Source organism: Astatotilapia calliptera, chromosome 8 (assembly GCF_900246225.1).
Source record: "Astatotilapia calliptera chromosome 8, fAstCal1.2, whole genome shotgun sequence".
Lineage (NCBI taxonomy): Eukaryota > Metazoa > Chordata > Actinopteri > Cichliformes > Cichlidae > Astatotilapia > Astatotilapia calliptera.
Window position 1 is genome coordinate 16,000,745 of NC_039309.1, and position 20,787 is coordinate 16,021,531.

Sequence of the window (20,787 nt, forward strand, 5' to 3'; positions counted from 1 at the left end):
GAATTTATTCCACATATCAATAGTTTGAGTTCACTGATTGTTTGTTTTTTAAAAACACAATACTTTGATGGTAGAATGGATGACTTAGTGGCTTAGTACAGATACATAAAAGACGACCATTAAATTCACCTGGTGTATTACTTATCAAAGGATTTGCACCCCAGTAACTTAAAGGTAAATTTGCTGTGCGTTTAAAACTCATAGCCTCTTATGTCCCAACTTTGACCATTAACTCTTCTAGTGGTGTCAGTGACTTTTCTTGGAAGTCTTGAAGGCAGTTTCATCATCAGTCACATTGAGTTTTGTAGCTCAGCCATGACATGTTTTTAACTCCCCTAACTCCACTGACTCAAAGCTTCAAACACCCCCTCTGTAAGAGTACAGGTCTTTGGCAGTATCTGTATGATCTCTCTCTTTCACTCTCTCACCCTGACACATATAGGCATACAGTATCTCTCTGTCCCTCTCTCACTGTCTCTCTTTCTATCGCTTCCCTCTTTACCTCTATCCACACCCCTCTCTCTCCTTTGCAGTCCTTAGGGGGAGTCTTTGAAATGTAATCTGTGACCCTCTTTTATCTGCTAGGTGGGACGAGTGTACCCCCAGGCTGTCTACTTCCCCATCCGCACCCTTTACCTGACTCTCAAGATCGAGCAGAGGGAACGCTACAAAAGCGGTAAGTAAACAGTGCCTGTAGTGTGTTGCCTGATTTAGCACACTTTGAACAATAAAAGGTGGGTTTTGTTTGTTTGTTTGTCTGGTTTGTTGTTGTTGTTGTTGTTTTTTTGTTTTTTAACAAGTCCTTATCTATTAATAATTTATCAGGACAGTGTTGAATTGGCCTCATCTTGTGTTTTCCCCACTTTTTTTGATTTTCTGCATTCTTCTAATCCATCATTTCTCCGTTGCTTTCTCCTCTTTTCCACTCTTTTCTCCCAGATTCATCTGGACAGCAGCAGCCCAGTTCAATTGGGGCCCAGCCTCACTCAGGGGCCTCAGACCCAGGGCCAATCAGGGCCACTGCCCCGATGTGGCGCTGCAGCCGTATAATGCACATGCAGCGGGAGCTACACCCCACACTGCTTTCCTCCCTGGAGGGCATCGTAGACCAGATGGTGTGGTTCAGAGAGAACTGGCATGAAGAGGTGAGGGAAAAATAGTAATAAAAGGTGCAGAACAGATTTTGCTGCAGCAGAAGATCAGAAGGCGAGAAAATATTACAGCTGCCATTGAGAATTTTCATGTATGACAGTTTGAACATCTTCTGTATATAAGGGTCATGTGAAACTCTAAAGCTAAGCATGTATGCATCACATAATGAGGTGCGTCTGTCCAAACTGAACTTGATGCACTTTTAAATAGTTTTAGCCTTGCTAAGCAGCTTCCACACACAGCAGCTATTCTGTTCTGTAGGGGAAGTCTGGCAGACGGTGATGCAGTAAGAGGGGAGAAGACAAGTGATGGATGGGTGCTGTGAGCGTGTAGGATGGGGCGAGGGATTTAGGGTTGGAAGTTTGATGCTATGAGTGTGCATCTGTGTGATTACCTGTGATGATCAGGGGCACTGGGCAGCAGCTGCAGGCTCTATGCATCATTCCACTGGGCAAGCAGGGGAAACATAGTCATTGCCTTCCTTCTTTCCCTCAATTTGGTCACATTGCTGCATCTTTTTTTTCCTAAGGAAATGACTTATGTCTAAGTCTGTAAGAAGGACAGGATGTCTCTAATAATTCCCATATCATTACAGCATTTCTTTATTCTCTTTTCTTCCTTCTTCTCTCTACAGGTTTTAAGGCAGCTTCAGCAGGGCCTGGCAAAATGTTACTCAGTGGCCTTTGAAAAGAGTGGTGCAGTGTCTGATGCCAAGATCACACCCCACACACTCAACTTTGTCAAGAAGCTCGTTAGCACCTTTGGAGTCGGCTTGGAGAACGTTTCCAATGTTTCCAACATGTTCTCCAGCGCTGCCTCTGAGTCACTGGCCCGCCGGGCCCAAGCCACAGCCCAGGATCCTGTTTTCCAAAAGATGAAGGGACAGTTCACAACAGGTTGGTTGGCTTTTATAAATACTGTCAAATAGAGCTATACAAAAAGGCAAAACACTGAAGAAGTTTTTGTTTGAGGTTGTTTCTCCATGTTTACATTCAGTTTCAGTTTTCAAGCTTCGTCAGAGCCATTGAGTGAATATGAAAAGATGTAAAATGTGTGTGTGTGTGTGGGGGGGGGCTGTTTTGTGAGAGTATGACAAGGTGTGACAAGTGGCCACGTAGTGAAACCAACAACACCTCCTAGCTCTCCTCACTGAAGCCCCTCACCAGACACCAGCCGCCCTTCAGCAAACAAAAGCAGCACTTGTGCGACTGTACGTCTATACTCATTTAAATGATAAGTCAGGTGTATGGCTGGCTTTTGTAACAGTATATTGAACCGGTCACATTATATCTACACAGACACTCGTGCAGCTCATATCTGTGCTAGAGCAGGCTGCCGCTGTCGCTCGGAGCAGCTGGAGCACTGGCTCTCTACAATGTAATTAAAGTTTCCAACTAGATGATTGGATTTTAGGGAGGGATTGGGGCTGGTGACTGGTCAGAGAGGTGTTTGCATGTGTGTCTGTCTGTGCCTTTATTACACTGCATGTACACACGCCCACGTTGGGTTTGATTATACACAAGGCAGCAGCATTTCTATTCTAAGCTTATGCAGCATTGCGGTGATGATATCAACAACTCGTCAAAGTTTGATGACGTAAAGCAGAAGACTTGTTTTCCTCCTGCTCTTTTGGAAGCTGCAAAACATTTCAAGTTCTCTCTGGTTTCATTGGGGGTTTTCAAAACTCTGTAAAACCCTCTATCAACTTATTGAAATACCCTGTAATGAACAACTTTATTTCTTTCGAGGGTTTTATATGAGGGTGAAGCCGGTTTTCAGTTCAGGTTTTACAGACCACAAAAAGTTGAGTAAAATTTCTTTCCATAAAATTGTGTTGGTTAAACGAGGCATTTTACTGAAATGTAAATGTTTCATAAGTAGTCAGGTGCTTTGTTGTTGAAACTTGTACTGGCTGTGTTGTTGTTGAGCATTGTTTACCAGGTGTCTGCTGTGCCAAAACTAAATCTAGCTCATACAGTATTGGCACAAGTAGGTGAATTAAAAAGTCTGCTTTCTCTTCTGCTGCTGTAGCATAATGATGAAACATTTTTCCTGATATATAGTGGTTGGCATTTTTGTTCTTGTTATAGAAAACTTACAGAGGAATAGATTTGGTTGTGAATTACTAACATAAATAACTACTGTCAGTGTGGATTCACTAAAGTCCTCTGATACAGCAGCAATGAAAAGAATTTACTGAATTTGTCCAGTTGCATCTTTTTTTTTTGTTTTTATCTTTTGTTTTTTTTGTCTGTATTTTGTTTTACTTGATGGCAGACCTCCAGTTACAGGCACATTAATGTCAAATAGAATGCCATAATTGAGATGGCCCATTAACAGCTGAATTCTAGACAGCATGTAGTTTATTTCTTATAATTCCCTATTTTTTTTTTTTATATACTGGAGCCTTGGAAAATTTCTTTCTACTTTCCTGATGTTTTCTCTGAAGTGCTTAGACATGGACACTAATGGCTTGAATGAGACTCTGCAACAAGAGGAAGTCTCTGATCTTTTCCCAGTTATGGATTAACACATTTAAAAAGACGAATTCCTGTCATGCACTGTGTATGCTTATAAGGCAGTAAATGAAACCTGTGGTCAGTTTTTGGCCTGCGTGTTCAGATTCATGTGAAAGCTGTGGAATGCAGCGAGGCAGGTGCTGTTTTATTTTAGCCAAGACCCCCTCTGAGACATTACCTCAAAACAATCATTCTCCTGTTTTTTTGGAAGCCACGTGTCTGTTTTCCCGTGTTACATAAGGGAGTTGAACCACAGTTCAAACATGGACCATCTGCAAGACCCCTCCAGGTTTCAGTGTTCACATAAACCTTTGTGTTTTCTTCTGCTTTCTTTCTGAATTGCATCCACAGTAAACTCGCGCCTCCTTTTATTTGTTGCATTTCCAAACAACTCCTCCTGCCTGCTCTTTAGTCTCATCTGCTATTCCCGTTTAACTAGTACTGAGCCTGGCCAGTGCGGCTAATGTGTTTGGCCCTGAGACCGAGGACAAGGAGAGCGAGTGCATGAAAAGCAGCTGGGGGAAAATGTCTTCTTACTAAAACAGAATAAGAAGTAGTAATGCAGGCTAACCAGACCTGATGAACATAGAAAATGACCGAGATTAATACGCATGATGGAAGAAGAGAGAGGAGAAAACTAATGTGAAGTCGGTGAGAAACCATGAAGACAGGTGTGGTGGCTTTGGCGGGTAAAAGCTCGGGAGCTGTGTACAGACTGATTGAATGAACAACACAAACAAGACAGAGCTCAGACTCAGAATGAGCACTTTGATGATGAATCTTACCAGATGTTACGGCGCCAGCTGTGCTCACGCAGCTAGGCGTCACCAGGGCTTCTGCCTCGCAGGGTGCCTGCCGACCGTCACTAGACAGCTGTCCCCACGGCTACGCGGGAGCAGGGCCGACAGAGACCGAAACCACACAAGCCCTCCAGAGTGGAACAAACAGGGTTTACGGAACTGCAGAGCAGCCAAGCTCCCATTCCCTGCACCACGTTAGTGGCTCACTCGCTTTCACAGGGTTTGTGGGCCGGAAAATATGGGTTTATGTGTGCACATATAACATTTGGCAGCAGGGAGGCATTCAAATCCAATTACGAAGAATGCTATTTGCATGAGTTACTGTTTTAGCAGTGGATCTTTTCCAGAGACCTTTGTTAGAAAAGGTTTTTTGTTTTGTTTTTTAATATATTTAAAACAAAAACACACACATTTCCTGGATTTTGAATTTTTTTGCCTCTTGGTTAGACTTAAAGAGTTAAATCTAAGTGTTATGATTAAATTGAACAGTTTGGCTTAGCACCTGTGTAACTTTATATAGTCTTTAGTGAGAAGTCTTAAGTGTAAACATACTGCATGTTGGTGACCTCTGAAACCTTTAAAACTTTAGCTCACCAGTCTGCCATAAGAAAGCAGAATTTACTCGCTACAGAAAAGTCAACCAGGCACAAGCCAGGGCCAGGACAGTACATGAAGAAATGATGGTTCTGTATAGAAAGGTGGCCCACCTCCAGCTCCACAATCTATAACCTGGCTTCAGCAGTGTAGACCATCTGGCACAGCCAGGTAAGGCAGAATAGCAGCACTGACTTCTACACACAGGTCAGAGAACAGCCTGGCTACTTTCCACACTGCACTCTTTTTCTCAGCATCCTATTCCCCACCAAGCAGGGGTCAAATATAAGTTCAGGGGGACTGAAAATAATTCCCTTATCCACTCACTTTCAGTATTGCACCCGATACAGAGCAAACGTTATTTCTCAGCAACAGACTCTACTTACATTGTCGGCACACATCTGAGGAGCAGGATTTAAATACAAAAGGAGGGAATATGTCCACTCTTAAAATTGGCGTAATCACAGTTTGTACAACTTGTATCTTGTTTGCCTTTTAATGACGGCCTGCAAATGATACTAAATATTTCCGATTTGGATCTTAGTCAAAATGAGTAATGCGTCGATTTTTTATCGATAGTCTCTGTTCACACATTGAGTCCTAAACATAATGCAGATGACTACCACATTGAAGCAGTTAAATTTTGGCTCAAGAGTTGGGAGTTCGCCTAGTAATCGGAAGGTTGCCGGTTCGAGCCCCGGCTTGGACAGTCTTGGTCGTTGTGTCCTTGGGCAAGACACTTCACCCGTTGCCTACTGGTGGTGGTCAGAGGGCCCGGTGGCGCCAGTGTCCGGCAGCCTCGCCTCTGTCAGTGCGCCCCAGGGTGGCTGTGGCTACAATGTAGCTTGCCATCACCAGTGTGTGAATGTGTGTGTGAATGGGTGGATGACTGGATATGTAAAGCGCTTTGGGGTCCTTAGGGACTAGTAAAGCGCTATATAAATACAGGCCATTTACCATTTACCATTTATAATGAAAGGTGAGATGTTAATCTCTGATTCTATCAGGAAAAGTATTAGATGGCTCATGTATGATAACATGTTAAACGCTAAGCTTTTTCATTCATTTTTTTAAATGAATTGTGACGGTTCTCCAGTTTTAAACAGAGGGAATGTTTTATATTTGATGAAGATGGAGTGAAATTACTGTATTTCCTCATGGCTTTGAAACAGTGGCGCGTGCCTCACCTTTTCTATTTGTAAGCATTATACACTTTTATGGTGCTGAATTGTTGTCGGTCTGCAATTTTCACAGGACTGTTTCAATTTTACCTCTCAAGGCAGGTGAATTGCAGGCGGACAGATAGCGAAATAGGGCCACTCCGAAAAGAACATTGGCTGTTTTAAAGGGCTTATTTAAAGTATTAGGAGGTCTCACTCTGGGATAGATTGAACGGGTTTGAAATGGCAAGGCCTTGCAGTTTCATGGATTCATTATAACAGGCGGCACAACAGGGTGTACTGAAATAGGAGAGGTAGTCGAGTGCACATCTGTGTGTGTGTATGTGTGTGTTCGTGTTTCAGAATTGTCCTAGGGGCTTTACTCTAAAATGGAAAACCTGTTTGGCTCACTTCCCCTCCTTCCGTTGTTATTGCTGCAGCTCATCTCAATATGTTATGTGCAATATGAGTTGTGACTTGAAACAGGAATTTAATACTTCAAGACTCTCATTTTTATGGCACTAATTTAATCAGCTCCTGGCCTCCGACAGGGAGTTTTAAGTCAATAGAGCAAACAGTTCTCCTTGTGCTGCCATGAATAACTTATCTGTGACGTTCCCTTAAGCAAGGCACTGCTGGAGTGGAGTGGGCAACAGTACAACATAATATTTAAAAAGGCCGTTTCCCAGATGTAAATGTGTGTTACCGCTGCCTTGCCATAGGCCATAAGAGTAAAACAAGGTGTTTTTAGTTACTGGATTAGAACAACACCCAGATCTTACTGCAATTAATCTTAATATGTGGTTTCAAAGAGACCTTGCAAACACTGAAATGTCATTTGATGTATAAGCTTTGAAATATATTTTCTTTTTTTATTCTTAGTTATGTTTTACGTTGCTTTGAGTAGGAACGTCCTCAGAGCGCAGATTGGTCTCTAGTTTCTAGCTTTAGCGAACTTTTAAAAATGATTTTACATTTTTTGTATATAGGTGGTTAAAGGTCACACACACGGAAACTGCTCAGTTTTACAGTCTTGTCCTGCTGGTGATGTAAAGCGGGTCCACTGGAACACTTAAGGGATTAATGTCTTGCCGAAGGGGGAATTTGAGGGTAGTTCATTTAGGAGGAACAACTGTAACATACTCCTTTTTCCCCCATGCACACATGCAGATTATATCGGACCACTTTCAGAGGTTGCATGTGGTTTTATACAGTTATACAGTTAACATCAAATTGTCAAAGGACCTGTTGTTTAAAAGCTGCTTTCACTACAAGTCAAGGTTTTTTTCTGTTGTTTTGTTTGTTTTTGTTTTTTTATGAATGGGTATAGGAAATAACTATTCTCCATCCTTACAGACTTTGACTTCAGTGTGCCAGGCTCCATGAAGCTTCACAATCTCATCTCCAAGCTAAAGAAGTGGATCAAGATTTTGGAGGCGAAAACCAAACAGCTGCCCAAGTTCTTCCTCATTGAGGAGAAGTGTCGCTTCCTCAGCAATTTCTCTGCACAGACAGCTGAAGTTGAGATTCCGGGCGAATTCCTAATGCCCAAACCCACACACTACTACATCAAGATTGCAAGGTACATCATTATTCTACACGGGTGCAGCCGGGCTAATAAGCACATGTGGAATTTGCTGTAGTCATGGTTGGTACTTAGTAAATTATTTAAGTGGCTAACGATTGTCAGATTGACCTGTTTTTACTGGAGCTTCCCCCCCGGGGATTTTATCCTGATCTTAAAGCCTTTCATTTTAAATTCTGGCTTCCACATGTACTCCAGTGCCATTCTTGTATCGCAGTTGTTCCTACCCTTCCTCTCTCCCACACTGTTTAATGCTCTGATTCTGTTCCTCTGAAACGCTGTACAGATTCATGCCCAGAGTGGAAATTGTTCAGAAACACAATACCGCGGCACGCCGTCTCTACATCCGCGGCCACAATGGAAAGATCTACCCCTACCTGGTGATGAATGATGCCTGCTTGACTGAGTCACGTCGAGAGGAAAGAGTCCTGCAGCTTCTCCGGCTCCTAAACCCTTGTCTTGAGAAGAGAAAGGAGACCACCAAGAGGCACCTCTTCTTTACTGGTATGACTAAAATGAGGCATGGGCGCATTTTAGGAATAGAAAGGGGATGATTTTGTTTAGAGATTTGCTGATTGTGAAATTGTGGCTCGATACTGATGTTTAAAATAGTATTTTGGCTGGTAACTAATCCCAATAATTTTTCCTGTTAGTTGTTATTTTCCTCCTTAGTGCCAGGAAAACAAAGACATCTTCAATATTAAAATAAGTGGCCTTCATATAAATACTATGAAAACAGAGACATAAAAACATGTAATCTTATGTCTTGTCAGTATATCATTATCAGTCAACATGGCCAATATTGGAAAATACTGCTTTTTAACCAATTTCTTCGAGTATCTTTATGTGAGGAGATTACATAAGAGGTTTGCCTCTCTGCAGATGTTTGTTTTACACATTTATTTGCTCATTGGTGTCTTTAAGGGGAAATCTGCACACAACATTAAACAGCCCAAACCAACCCAGTTCCTTCAAACATGAATTGCTGGTATTGATTTGATTTGAGGTGTCACTGCATGTAAATGTTTGGACTGCTTCTACTGTGTGACCTGTGCACAGCCTTTTACCTTCTTTGACCCTGCTTGGTGTTGACTGAAGGCACGCCTTCAGTGTTGTTTTTCCCAAACTCCAGAGTATTTTAGCTGCAGGTTTATGGTTTCCAATGGTAACTCGGAGTTTATCTAGCAAGCGGAGACAAATATTTACAGTTTCTGCGTCACTCATGTGGCTGTGTTCCCATCACTGCCTCCCACTTATTTTTCTCTCTTGTGCTTCTTTCTATTTTACTTCCTTCCTCTGCTCTCCTTTGCCTGTTTTCCACCTTTTTTTCCTTCATCCTTCTTCCATCTCTTCAGTGCCCCGAGTGGTGGCAGTGTCGCCTCAGATGCGGCTAGTTGAGGACAATCCTTCATCTCTGTCACTGGTAGAAATCTACAAGCAGCGCTGTGCCAAGAAGGGCATCGAACATGACAACCCTATCTCCCGGTACTACGATCGCCTGGCCACTGTGCAGGCTAGAGGCACACAAGCTAGCCACCAGGTAACTGTGTTGTGGTACTGTTCTGCATTAACATGCATCCAGAGTGTCTGATTTGAAATTTCACATCACACTTGAGCTAAACTTAACTTTTAATCATCTAAGGGGAAAATTGTTTTCAGCTCTGTGGGTATTTTTAAATAATTGATATTAAATGATTAATGTAGCATAAGAAATGCACTAATTTCTCAGCCTGAAAAGAAACCCTCAAACCCCAAGTTAATTTGAAAATCTGCAATTGTTGAGATTTCAGTTTTCCCTGGATGGGGAGGATTTTCTCTAAAAAGTGATGAAATAAAGTGAAAAGAACAAATTGATTTTGCAAGCTGTTATGTCATCTAATTGCAAAAATATTAGATTGTTAGCTCTTGGGTTCAGCCTGACTCTCTCCTACACCTGCTGAGCTTAATGCACACTTAAAACGCAGGCAGATCTATAGGGGAGCATGCCTATAACGTTGAAGATAAAGGTGGGGTTAGGCTGCATGCTGACCCTTGTGTTATCTAGAGAGAACTGAATTCATGTCTGATGCACTGAGAGAGCATGGATCCCCCCTACACGCTTAGCTGAGGCTAAAGTAATCAATAGAGCTGTCTTCAAGGAAAGCAATTTTAATCAACCTATTATAGGGGTTCAAATGGGGAACTGAAGAGGGCAGCTAATATTACGTGAAGGTCTCACAATGGAGCCGGTTGTTTCTGTGAGTAATTTAAGGCATGCAGCATTCATGAAATGCCGTATCACAAAATGCTAGCCTATGGTCTTCCCTCAAAACCACTGTGACTTTATGAAATAGCTGCCAAATACACATTGAGAAGGCTTTACAGTTTTAAGCCAAGACCTGAAGCAATGATAAAGTAATCACCACAGACCGACTGCAACAGTATGGTTTGTGATCCTGATTGAGCTGTGCACAAGTTGAGCCACTCACTGGCCATCCCCTCTCAGCTAAGGGAGGAAAAATGATGACAGGTTAGCCGAGCAAGCTAGCCTCCGTTTGGGTTGTTAGCTGCAGCCATGATTAGTGAAGTGTTGCTTCTTCACTTTGGGAAATCTTTTGCTCTTCAGGATGCAAGCATTGCCACTTAACACTAGCACTAACAGTATTAGTACTGTGAGCTCGTGTAGAACTGAAATGTTGGAAACAAAGTGCTAGTGTCCCAGTGGTGCGCTCAAAACCTTTGAAAGTTGAGTTTAGTGCCCAATTGCCAACAGAGTTCTTGAGATTTGAGAAGTGGTTTTCGAATGACATCCCACACTATGTCACTCTGTTAAATGAGGGAGGGGGTTCCTAACATGGCCATCGCTGAGCTTCCTGATGGGGTCACATAGGAGACGTTCCCATAGTCAGATAACGCTATTAAAGAGAACCCACTAAAACCTCTGGTGCAATTCATAATGATGGCAAAAGACAATTGATGTATCAAATAAAGAAGACCCTGCCCAACTAACCTCCAATCCTTGTTCATGGTATACTTCCAGGTCCTGAGGGACATTCTCAAAGAGGTGCAGGGCAACATGGTTCCCCGCAGCATGCTGAAGGAGTGGGCTCTCCACACATTCCCCAACGCCACTGATTACTGGACGTTCCGAAAGATGTTCACCATCCAGCTGGCCCTCATTGGTCTGGCAGAGTTCATGCTCCACCTCAACAGACTCAACCCTGAGATGCTGCAGATAGCACAGGTGGGAAATGCACGCAAACACACACAAACAGCAATGTGTTGGACTTCCTATGAAGGAGAAAGGGAAATCAGTTTGACAGGGGCAAATTCAATAGATATACACACTCTTAGATGCATTAATAGATCTCCATTACCCTCTCCATATCAGACTGTATGAATTACCATTCTCCCCCATGACATTCACGCTAGGCCTATCAGTCAGCCAGCCGCTGTCAATGCAAAGGATGTTTTGACAGAGCGTTATATTCAGTCCCACTGCTCAGCTATCAAAGACGTTTCAATTTGAAGAGGCCATGTTTGTGTGCGCTTCCACACATCTGTCTGCTGCTCAGGGTCTGCAGGCGGCTTTCTCAAAGTCATTATTAAAGATGATTGTGTCAGTCGGCCACCCCTCCCCTCTGATCCTAATCGGCCTTTGCTGACAGGCGTTCCTCCGGGCAGCTAAGCACTAGTATTAAGCCCCCTTTCTGCCTGTTCCACTCCACAGATCCCATTAGACACAGGCGGATTTTAGTGCGAAGAGTGTATGCACATATAAACACACACACAAACTGAGAGTGTATGTGCAAGGACGGGACATCACAACCCGCGGCAGTGCCTCATCTTGACTAAATAAAGACCGTATTTTACTTAAGGTTGACTCATATAGAGCTCAATTAGGAATCAGCACCAAGCATACTGCTAAACAATGTTTATAGGTCCTTAATTCAGTTATAAGCCCAAATTTAACTACACATCAACAACAAGTACAAACACCACAGGCAGTGTGGCATCTTCACTGACACTGAATATAAATTGGAGGGCGTGGTGCTTAATAAATTCGCTATTTGTCAGTCAGATCACTTGTATCATCACCCTGGAACAGCTCCACCAGTCACAATGACACATGACATCAACAGCTCAATAAACGAACAGGGGCTTCTCAAGGAAATTATATTATTTTCTGGATGGTGCAGAGCAGCACAGTGGGCGTGTGCCATTATTGAGCTCATACAGTGACGATAGAAATGGACGTCAATGGCAGCATTTTTACGACAGAACAACGTAAAAATGAGCCAGTCTTAATGACATTTGAGCCATTATTTCATCATTATAGTTTGCAGGCAAAGGTTGTATCCAGATATCAACAATAACCCTCCTCCTTTTCTTAACATGCATCTTCATTTTGCACCAGAATATCACAAATCATCCAATATGATACTTTACACCATTGTGGGAAAAAAGGGTCAGTAAAAGCATCCCATCATGCCTTGAGAATTAGTTGAATTTCCTTATAGTGTTAAGTGTCTTCACTCTTTGGCATTTGTTGTGGAATTTGTCCACTGAGGTTTCTCACCGTCAAGCCCGCAGCCCCGAGTCACTTCACGTTGCACAGTAATGTTGCATCATTCCTTTCACACCGGCCTCTAAATGAAGCCATCGCTGACCACTAGTCTGGTGCTTTAGCATTCTGAGCGCTGCCTTCACAGCCAACAGTCTGCAGGCTTATCTGTGCCTTCTGGGAGTTGCTGGTGTCTCAGCCCACTGCCTCTAGGCCCTCTGCTGGGGCTTGGAGGAGCAAATGAAATGTAGGTGAGGGGGGGGGGGGGGGTTAAGGAGAAAGAGGGAGGGAGGGAAGAGGCCAGACAGAGGAGGAGGAGAGCAAGCACGAGCTGGAATGAAATGCTCTGCTATAAAGCTGTCAGAGCTACTCACTTTTTCATATAAGGGAGCTTATCTTTCCTGGAATGGTCGCTTGTGTAGCGGCCTTCTCGCACATAAATGCAGGCTTAAAAGATGAAACTCGGCCGTATATATTTAAGTCAGCAGAGAGCAAAGGGGGAGGGGAACAGGGGGCAGTGGAGGTGAGTTAAGGATTATAGATGCTGTGCTGCGGATAGTTTGACATGTTACTGTTTCTGGGACATGAAGATCAATAATTGCAGCCATTTTGTTGGCATGAGCTTGTTTTGTAGCTCTCCCAGCTTTACTGAAGACGAGGAGTTGTTTTCTTGGTGCTAATGTGGTTAAAGGAATGTGGACTACACTGCAGAAAATTATATTTCCTGATTATTTTCTGTTTTTTGCCATTGTATAAAAGTTATGTTTATTTCCTCCTCTGATTTCAGGACACAGGAAAGCTCAACGTTTCTTACTTCCGCTTCGACATCAATGACGCCACAGGTGACCTGGATGCTAATCGCCCCGTTCCATTCCGCTTGACGCCAAACATCTCTGAGTTCCTGACCACCATCGGCGTCTCTGGCCCACTCACCGCCTCGATGATCGCTGTGGCTCGGTGCTTTGCACAGCCAAACTTTAAGGTGCCACGTCTGCTTCCTTTTTTTCTTTTTAAATACATTACATAGTGTATCAGAACGGCTTTTTAAAGTAATGGGTAATAGACATAGAAGCTTGCAGTGAACTTGAAATTAAATGGCTGAATATGAAGTTTACAAAACTCTAGTGCTCATTGTTTCCCCCTCCAGGCGCACGGCATGCATCCATACGATAATCATACTTTTGCAAGCATGTCTGGAGTCACTGCAGCCGCTGCTGCTGTTACACTGCCTGCCAACGACATGAAGCTCATGAATCCGCTCTTTCTAACAGTCTGTGTTTTGATTGTTACAGGTGAACAGCCATAAAATCACAGCACTTTGAAATCCTGTACTTTAACAAGTAATACATGGATTGATTACAGCCTCTGATTGGAGGTTTAACTTTAGTGGACGAGTGGGAGGGACACTTTTGAATCTCTTTCACTTTTCATGATGCATATCCAAACCAGGTTGTTTTTTTTCCATGGAGCTGGAAGCGACCCTACTTGGACAAACAAATAAAATGCTAAATTATGAGCTGAAAACGGTTCAGTACAGTTGCTTTTTGGATGGTCTGTACCTCAGAGCTTGGAATAATATTTGTGAGATCCAGTTCAGTGATTCAGCACAGGTGAGGTCTATCACATTGCTTCTGGCTACAACCTCGGCCTGTTTATTAGTGCCGCCATGCCCCTAATTTTATGCCTTAAACAGTTCTTATGAGGGTGAAAAATGATCTCCAGAGGCTAACATGTTAACTTCATCCCTGAAGGTGTTTGTTTTAAAATGCAAGCCTGAGGAGATTTACTCACTTCTGCAGCAAACCTCAAGTGGTCATTTGAGGAACTGCACTTTTTGTCGCTTCAATGTTGGCCTTAGTTTGTTAATAAGACAACACAGAAGATGGCACAGAGGATTGGCTTCTACTGACCGTCGCACAAAAGATCACAGCTTAACTGTAAACCTCTCTCATTGTGTTAGTTTTAGGCTCGTGAAAATTAAGGAGCACATCACTGTTAAAACATTCAGTAACACGAGCTTGTCAAAAATGTTGAGTTTACGTTTAAATCTCAGATATATTTGAAGAATTACATTTGTTTAATTTATATAACTTATTCACATGAGTCTTGGAAGCTTTTAGAAGAAGTGGGGTCAGTCGGCTGCCATTGCTGTTGCTCGCGGTGACTCGAGCGTTGCGGTTTGTTGTCAAATTTAAGCTCCTGCGGCGCTCTCCGGATATTGCCTGGCACTTAAACTTGGTGAACTTCCTCTGGGTTTAGGTCTGAGGCTTAACTAAAAACAAAGCAGTGAAAAACAGTAGCAGCCGTTGGGTTGTGTAATATATGTAAAGCAGGGCAGTAATGACAGGCCTGCAGTGTCTGTGTATGGGTCAAGCTCATACTTAAAGTCTGACTGATGTTCCAGACACAGAAGCACTTAAGATGCAAATAAACAGAACACTTGACCATGTGAACTAGTTGGGACTGAATGCCAGAGACCAGTGCTGCTTGTGGCCAGAGCAGAGAGGTATTACCACAGAGCACAGGAAAACACAAACACTTAACAATCATCCACTCAGATATAGTGAAGCCTTAAACTATTTAAACAGTCTAGTGCCGTCTGAAACCGAATAAACACTTTAGGTGAGGGCAGGGAACGGCGCGTACGTAGTCAGGCGATGATTGCCAGGTCTTGGTTTTGATGGTTATGCGTTTCAGATCTGTGTCACCGTAATGAGCTGTTAACATCTCAGAGATTTCCCTGCAGATGACTGCCATGCCCTAAATTGGAGTTAACAGCTTTGTTTTATATGTATGTTTGAAATTAGCAGGGACTTTAAATAAACTGAGGTTTTTGTCACGTTTCACTGCTCTCATTTCCACGGCAGACTGTTTGAACACACTGCCCAGGAGACTGGCATATAATCATATATTTGAGAGCTTCATATAAACTCTATGACTGTAGTTTGCAGTATAAAAACTTCAGTTTTTACATCATTTGTTGCATTGCAGTATAAAAAGGGAAAGTCTGTTTGCATCCTGATGTGGTCAATCCTTAGTAATCAAATGTTTTATCATCAGGATGTTGATGTTTTAAATTCTAGACCTCGTATATTTCTTAAAAAATGAATCTGTTTCCTGAAAGTGACCTCCTGATTTCCTTTCTCTCATAGGTGGATGGAATCTTGAAGGCCGTCCTTCGTGATGAGATCATCGCGTGGCACAAAAAGACCCAGGAGGACACGTCCATTCCCCTGTCCCCAGCCGGGCAGCCAGAGAACATGGACTCCCAGCAGTTGGTCTCGCTGGTCCAGAAGGCCGTCACGGCAATCATGACTCGCCTCCATAACCTGGCTCAGTTCGAGGGAGGCGAGAGTAAGGTCAACACTCTGGTGGCTGCAGCAAACAGCCTCGACAATCTGTGTCGCATGGATCCAGCCTGGCACCCCTGGCTCTGAGAAATCGGAGGCGAGAGAGGAGAAAAGGCACAGCGGAGTTCACGGGATGAAGGGGAAACACTTTTTTTTTTTTTAGTTTGATTAAAACAGACAAGGGTCGTTACATCTATGTTGCTCTTTGGAAAGTGAATTCACATTGAGACAAAAGCCCTGGTTGTCAGAGCTTGCCTGTGTTCTCAACAGTTACTATTTTATTTTTATTTTAAAAGAAGAAAAAACACACAAGCCTCCTTCATTGTATATTTATTTTTGTATCAGAATGACAGGGATCCTGCGTAATGTCAGCGGCCCTTCTCTTTACTGTGACAAAGTGGTATTACAAGGATTTGTTTAGGTACCCACTCTTTTACTCTTGTGGAAGTTTCTAATTAAAACACTTTGTTTGTTGTTTGCGATGTGTTTTACACGCATCAAGATCTTGGAACGTTTCCACTTTGATTTGTTTTCTTCTCAGATGGTCATGTGTCCTCCCAAACCTGTAGCTTCTTTGCTATACCTTCTAAATGAGGAGTATTGTTGCCCTGTGAATAACAGATGTTGCTCTTTGACTTTTATTTCATCCACTGCTTGAACTGTATTAAGATGTCAGAGGATTCCTGTGTAAAAAGCTTCTGTTCTCCACTTTTTTTTTTGGGGGGGATTCAGCTGGCGTTGTAGTAAGCTATATGACCACTGTAATGCAAATATGTAATTCCCAAGCTGCCTGTGAATGCTATTCGCACCCCCGACCCCACCCCTTTATTTTTGTTTTTATTTTTTTAGAGGTACTGTACCGTTTCCAACAGAAGAATTCTCTCTTGCCTTGTAAATAAGCATTTTATTACAATAAAATGCTCATTTTTTTAATAGAGAAGCTGTGTTGGCTCCTTTTGCTTGTAATCTCCAGTTTTCTTTACACTGTAAAGAAACCAATGAATCTCAAAAATGAGTTTTAACTGTGTTCACAATTACCATAAAGCAGAACTAACAATTAGTCTTCTCCCCATTTTTTTAAACGAGTTGTAAAACAGCAATAAGAGCCAGTAATGTGCCTCTGTGCCTCACATCTATTGCATCACTGTCACAGCCATAATCACCCTGAAGGACGCACTCTTGGATATTATTGCTGTAATAACTCTTGCTGTGAAATGACTCCAGACGAACCGTTCTCTGATGTTTAAAGTCTATTGCCGTCATCCTCGCCGTTCACAGTTAGCAGACTTTTATGGGGAGGCATTTCTTCCCAGCAGTGTTGAATCAGAGCGTGCCTTCTGTCTCGTGGAGGTACAGTAACCTTGTGGTCATTCCCCTTCGCTTTGGTTAGAAAGTCCTGCAGAGGTGTGGCGAGGCATCCCACCGCCGGTGCTTGATTAATGCGTGCCAGCAGATCTCCGAGTGGGCTGGCCTCGCTTGACTTATACACACTGTCAGCCGGCCCGCCTGCACTCATAAACAAAGGTTATATCTCTGTTTGCCTCTATAGAAACAGTCTCTGCCTCTCAACGTGTTTACACACTCCCTCCAAAGGTTTCTGATCCACACAAGAAAAAGAAAAGAGCGTTTGGTCTGCGAGTCGCAGCAGCTGCTAGTTTCCAACATTCACCGTGAACATCCTTCTTTGTAGCTGTCATTTCAGTAAGCGTCTTGGATAAGAGGCTGCAGTGTTTTGGTAGGTGCTTGCTTTTGTACACACAGAAAGCATCTGTGATCGTTTATACAAATGTTGGATTTTTTTTCCCCTCCCCCTGTTGGATTTCTCTTGGCTTTAGCACATTCTTGGAAATGTTTTCAAGACGAGCTGAAATGAAGCTTGTCTTGTTTCCTCGCATTGTGAGTCAGATGTTTGAAGTCATGTAGCTCTGCAACTACCCAACCCTAACCATGCTTAAACCCCCAAACCCTCAAATGTGACTAAGTTTTTGTTAAGCTAACAACATGATAGAGGACGTGTTTAAAGAAGAATTCATTTCTCCTTTTCAAACAATAACTGTAACATGTTTGATGCTCCTGAATTTCCAGACATTACAAAACCCGGCTTTGCCATGCTGTAATTAGCATCCTTGCATAATTAGTTTTGCAGGGGAAAAATGCAAACTCGAGTAATTCCTTTGGATAAGATGAAGGGGGGCGTATCATCTGGTAAGTATGGATATATGTACCAAGTTTTATAAGCATTTTATTCAATAGTTGCTGAGCCAGTATCAGTATAGATCACATGGAACCATGAATGTCTAACTGAGCTGGTATGTCACAATCATCTAAGTACACAGGATTTGTCCTTTGGGTATCATGAATCTGAAATATTTTAGGTAATTCCATAGGACATCTTAGTCAGGCCCAAATAGTTGTTGTTAATGTTGTTAATCTTCATTTAACCACATCCCAAAGGTGCTCTATTGAGATCTGGTGACTACAAAGGCTATTTGCACAGCAGAGTAAACAAAAAAAACTGTAAGCTGATCTGAGCTGTGTGACATCGTGCATTATCTTGCTATATACAGCCATCAGAAGATGGCTACACTCTGATTATAAAAGGATGGACATGGTCAGCAACAATACTGTATGTAGGTCGTGGCTCAGTTGGTATTGTGGAGCCCAAATTGCTCCCTCTGCCAAAAAGATCCCCCAAGCAGGATGGATCCATACTTTCAATCAAAATCAAAACAATCAGAACGGGCAACATTTTCAAATCTTGTATTGTCCCATTTTGGTTGGCCTATAAAAAATGTAGCCTAACTTTCCTGTTGTTAGCTGACAGGAGGGGCACCCGGTGTGGTCTTCTTCTGCTGTCAGTGTTGTGCATTCAGAGATGTTCTTCATACCTTGATTGTAACAAGTGGTTATTTTAGTTTCTGTTTGCCTTTCTATCTGGTCATGCTCTGACCTTTTCACTCAGAAAACTGGCGATTACTGGATATTTTTCCTGACTCTGGAAACCCTAGAAATGGCTGTGTGGGAAAATCCTCACACCAGTTTGTTTGGCACAAACAACCACGGCACACTCAAATACTAATAAATCACCATTTTTACTCCCATTCTGATGCTTAATTTAAACTCTGTCAGGGCATCTTGACCATGTCTACATGCATAAGTGCATACTTGACCTCCAGCCATGTGATTGACTGATCAGATATTTGCATTAAAAAGAAGCTGAGCAGCTCTAATAATGACTGTTTGCTTTTGTGCATCTACAAACCACAGCTATCTTTACAACAGCATATATATTCATTACAGTTGTATTTAATATACAACTAGATATGTTTTATATCTAGATATAAGATTTTATATAAGAATATAAGCTATATATCTCTAGATATAAGAGCTCATAACATCAGCTGCATCATCTCACTAGCTGCTGCGTCACTTCCCAGCAGACTCACGTCAGTTTGGGCAGAATCCAGGCAGGACTCAGTGACCTGAAACTAATCACACTCTCCAAAAAACAAAATGATATTTATGTCAAGTCTCAGATGCTAAACATGATGAAAGGATTAACTTAGGTGGAGACAGGCTCACATTCAGTCGTTTTTTTTTGGGGGGGGGGGGGGGGGTTTGTCCGGGGGGGGGGGGGGGGGGTCCAATCTCTTTGAACAATTATGTGTGTGTGCAGTTGTGGGTGTCCTCTGTAGGGACAGGCATCTATTTCACGCCTCAGGTGTCTGTTCTGATTTTAAAGAGATTACGTGACATATGAAATCCACAACAGACATACAAAAACCCACAACCCTCCGTCCCCACCACCTCCCCTGCGATGTGTCATAAAATGCCTCCTGGGGCTCTTTTCCCGGCATCCTGCGAGTGCAGGCAGACATCACAGGAGCAGAGGTGACGGCTGCGGCACCCACACCTCCGTCTCCACCTTTATTCCCCTTTTTCCTGCGCATCATATGAGTGAAGTGGAGTCAAAGGCTTCACCACCGCCACCACACAAAATCTCCCTCGCCTCCCTCCCTTCCCCAGAACTGTGAGGAGTGGAGGTGATTGATGTGCTCCGTTGGGAGTGGAGGTGTAGAGCCTGGATCATCATCAGTGCTGGCACAGAACAGATCTCTCAAAGGACATGCCAAAGCAGGAATAGATCCTGGCAGGACCAGATGATGAAATCTTCCCCTCTCCAATGATCCTCAGCCCCGTGGAGGATGGCTGAAGGGAGGGTAGGGGAAGGGGAAAGAGCTTAACGGAGAAGTGGAAGAAGGGAAATTTTTCAGCAAAGTCGCAACTAAGCTGCTATAATATTTCACAAGAGACACATTTGGATACGGCGTAATGAAAACGTACAGTAGATGTTGAGTCTGGGGAGAAGCTGTACTGAGCGTAAAAAGAAAAGGAAAAAAAGACAGAGGTGAAAAAGTACTTCACCAAACAGCCTAATCCACTCCTTGCCTTGCTGCACAATTTATCGTTCAAGAACAGGATTCGCAGCCAGCATTCAATTATATATCACAATGTATCAGGCTTTGCAGCGCAGTGGGGGGAGACGATTCTTTGTGTCTTCATGTAAACAAACAGTATTAATCAAAAAACGATTGTGTGCTGATCTCCAGCCAGGGAAGCAGCTCAGCTCATATCTAACAGCTGAGGATTTGTTTTGTTGCTCGGAGAATGAGCCCCATTAGGACCTCTAATGGCATTTCCACTCAGAGGAGTTGAGCTCATTAGTTGTGTTTCGAAAATCTGCCATTATGATTTTAATTGCACAAGCTGTACACACAGCAGCATGGTACGCAATCAAAGTCACTCTCTCTGTCAGGGTGACAGTGATGCGGCAGGCCCGTCCACGACTCACTTCTGTGAATGAAACTTGCTCTGATATATTTTGCAGAGAGGGACAGCAGAGGGCTTTGGAGTGAACGGTGCTTTTTTTGGCAATAGAATTGCATAGAGACTGGGAGCCTGTAGGTAGTTAGCTTCATCAGCACAAACTTGGCTTCATCTCAGAGAGAAAAAAAACTTATATTAGCTTTAAAGCTCAAATCATCTTTGATTAAAAAGAAACAAACAAAATATCAACTAGGTTC

At 42.9% G+C, this 20,787-nt stretch overlaps 1 protein-coding gene across 3 annotated transcripts in view; it reads left to right on the forward strand.

The window, feature by feature from the left end:
• trrap (transformation/transcription domain-associated protein) overlaps window positions 1-16,643 on the forward strand; it is an 89,442-nt gene extending 72,799 nt beyond the window's left edge. For all 3 annotated transcript variants that reach the window (XM_026179009.1, XM_026179011.1, XM_026179010.1), the window contains 9 exons: window positions 586-676; window positions 940-1,145; window positions 1,787-2,048; window positions 7,582-7,807; window positions 8,097-8,314; window positions 9,166-9,350; window positions 10,830-11,033; window positions 13,141-13,335; window positions 15,506-16,643. In XM_026179009.1, the coding sequence (XP_026034794.1) occupies window positions 586-676; window positions 940-1,145; window positions 1,787-2,048; window positions 7,582-7,807; window positions 8,097-8,314; window positions 9,166-9,350; window positions 10,830-11,033; window positions 13,141-13,335; window positions 15,506-15,790 (1,872 nt within the window). In that variant the 3' untranslated portion in view covers window positions 15,791-16,643. The remainder of the gene's footprint in view (window positions 1-585; window positions 677-939; window positions 1,146-1,786; window positions 2,049-7,581; window positions 7,808-8,096; window positions 8,315-9,165; window positions 9,351-10,829; window positions 11,034-13,140; window positions 13,336-15,505) is intronic.
• Window positions 16,644-20,787: the final 4,144 nt, after the last annotated feature.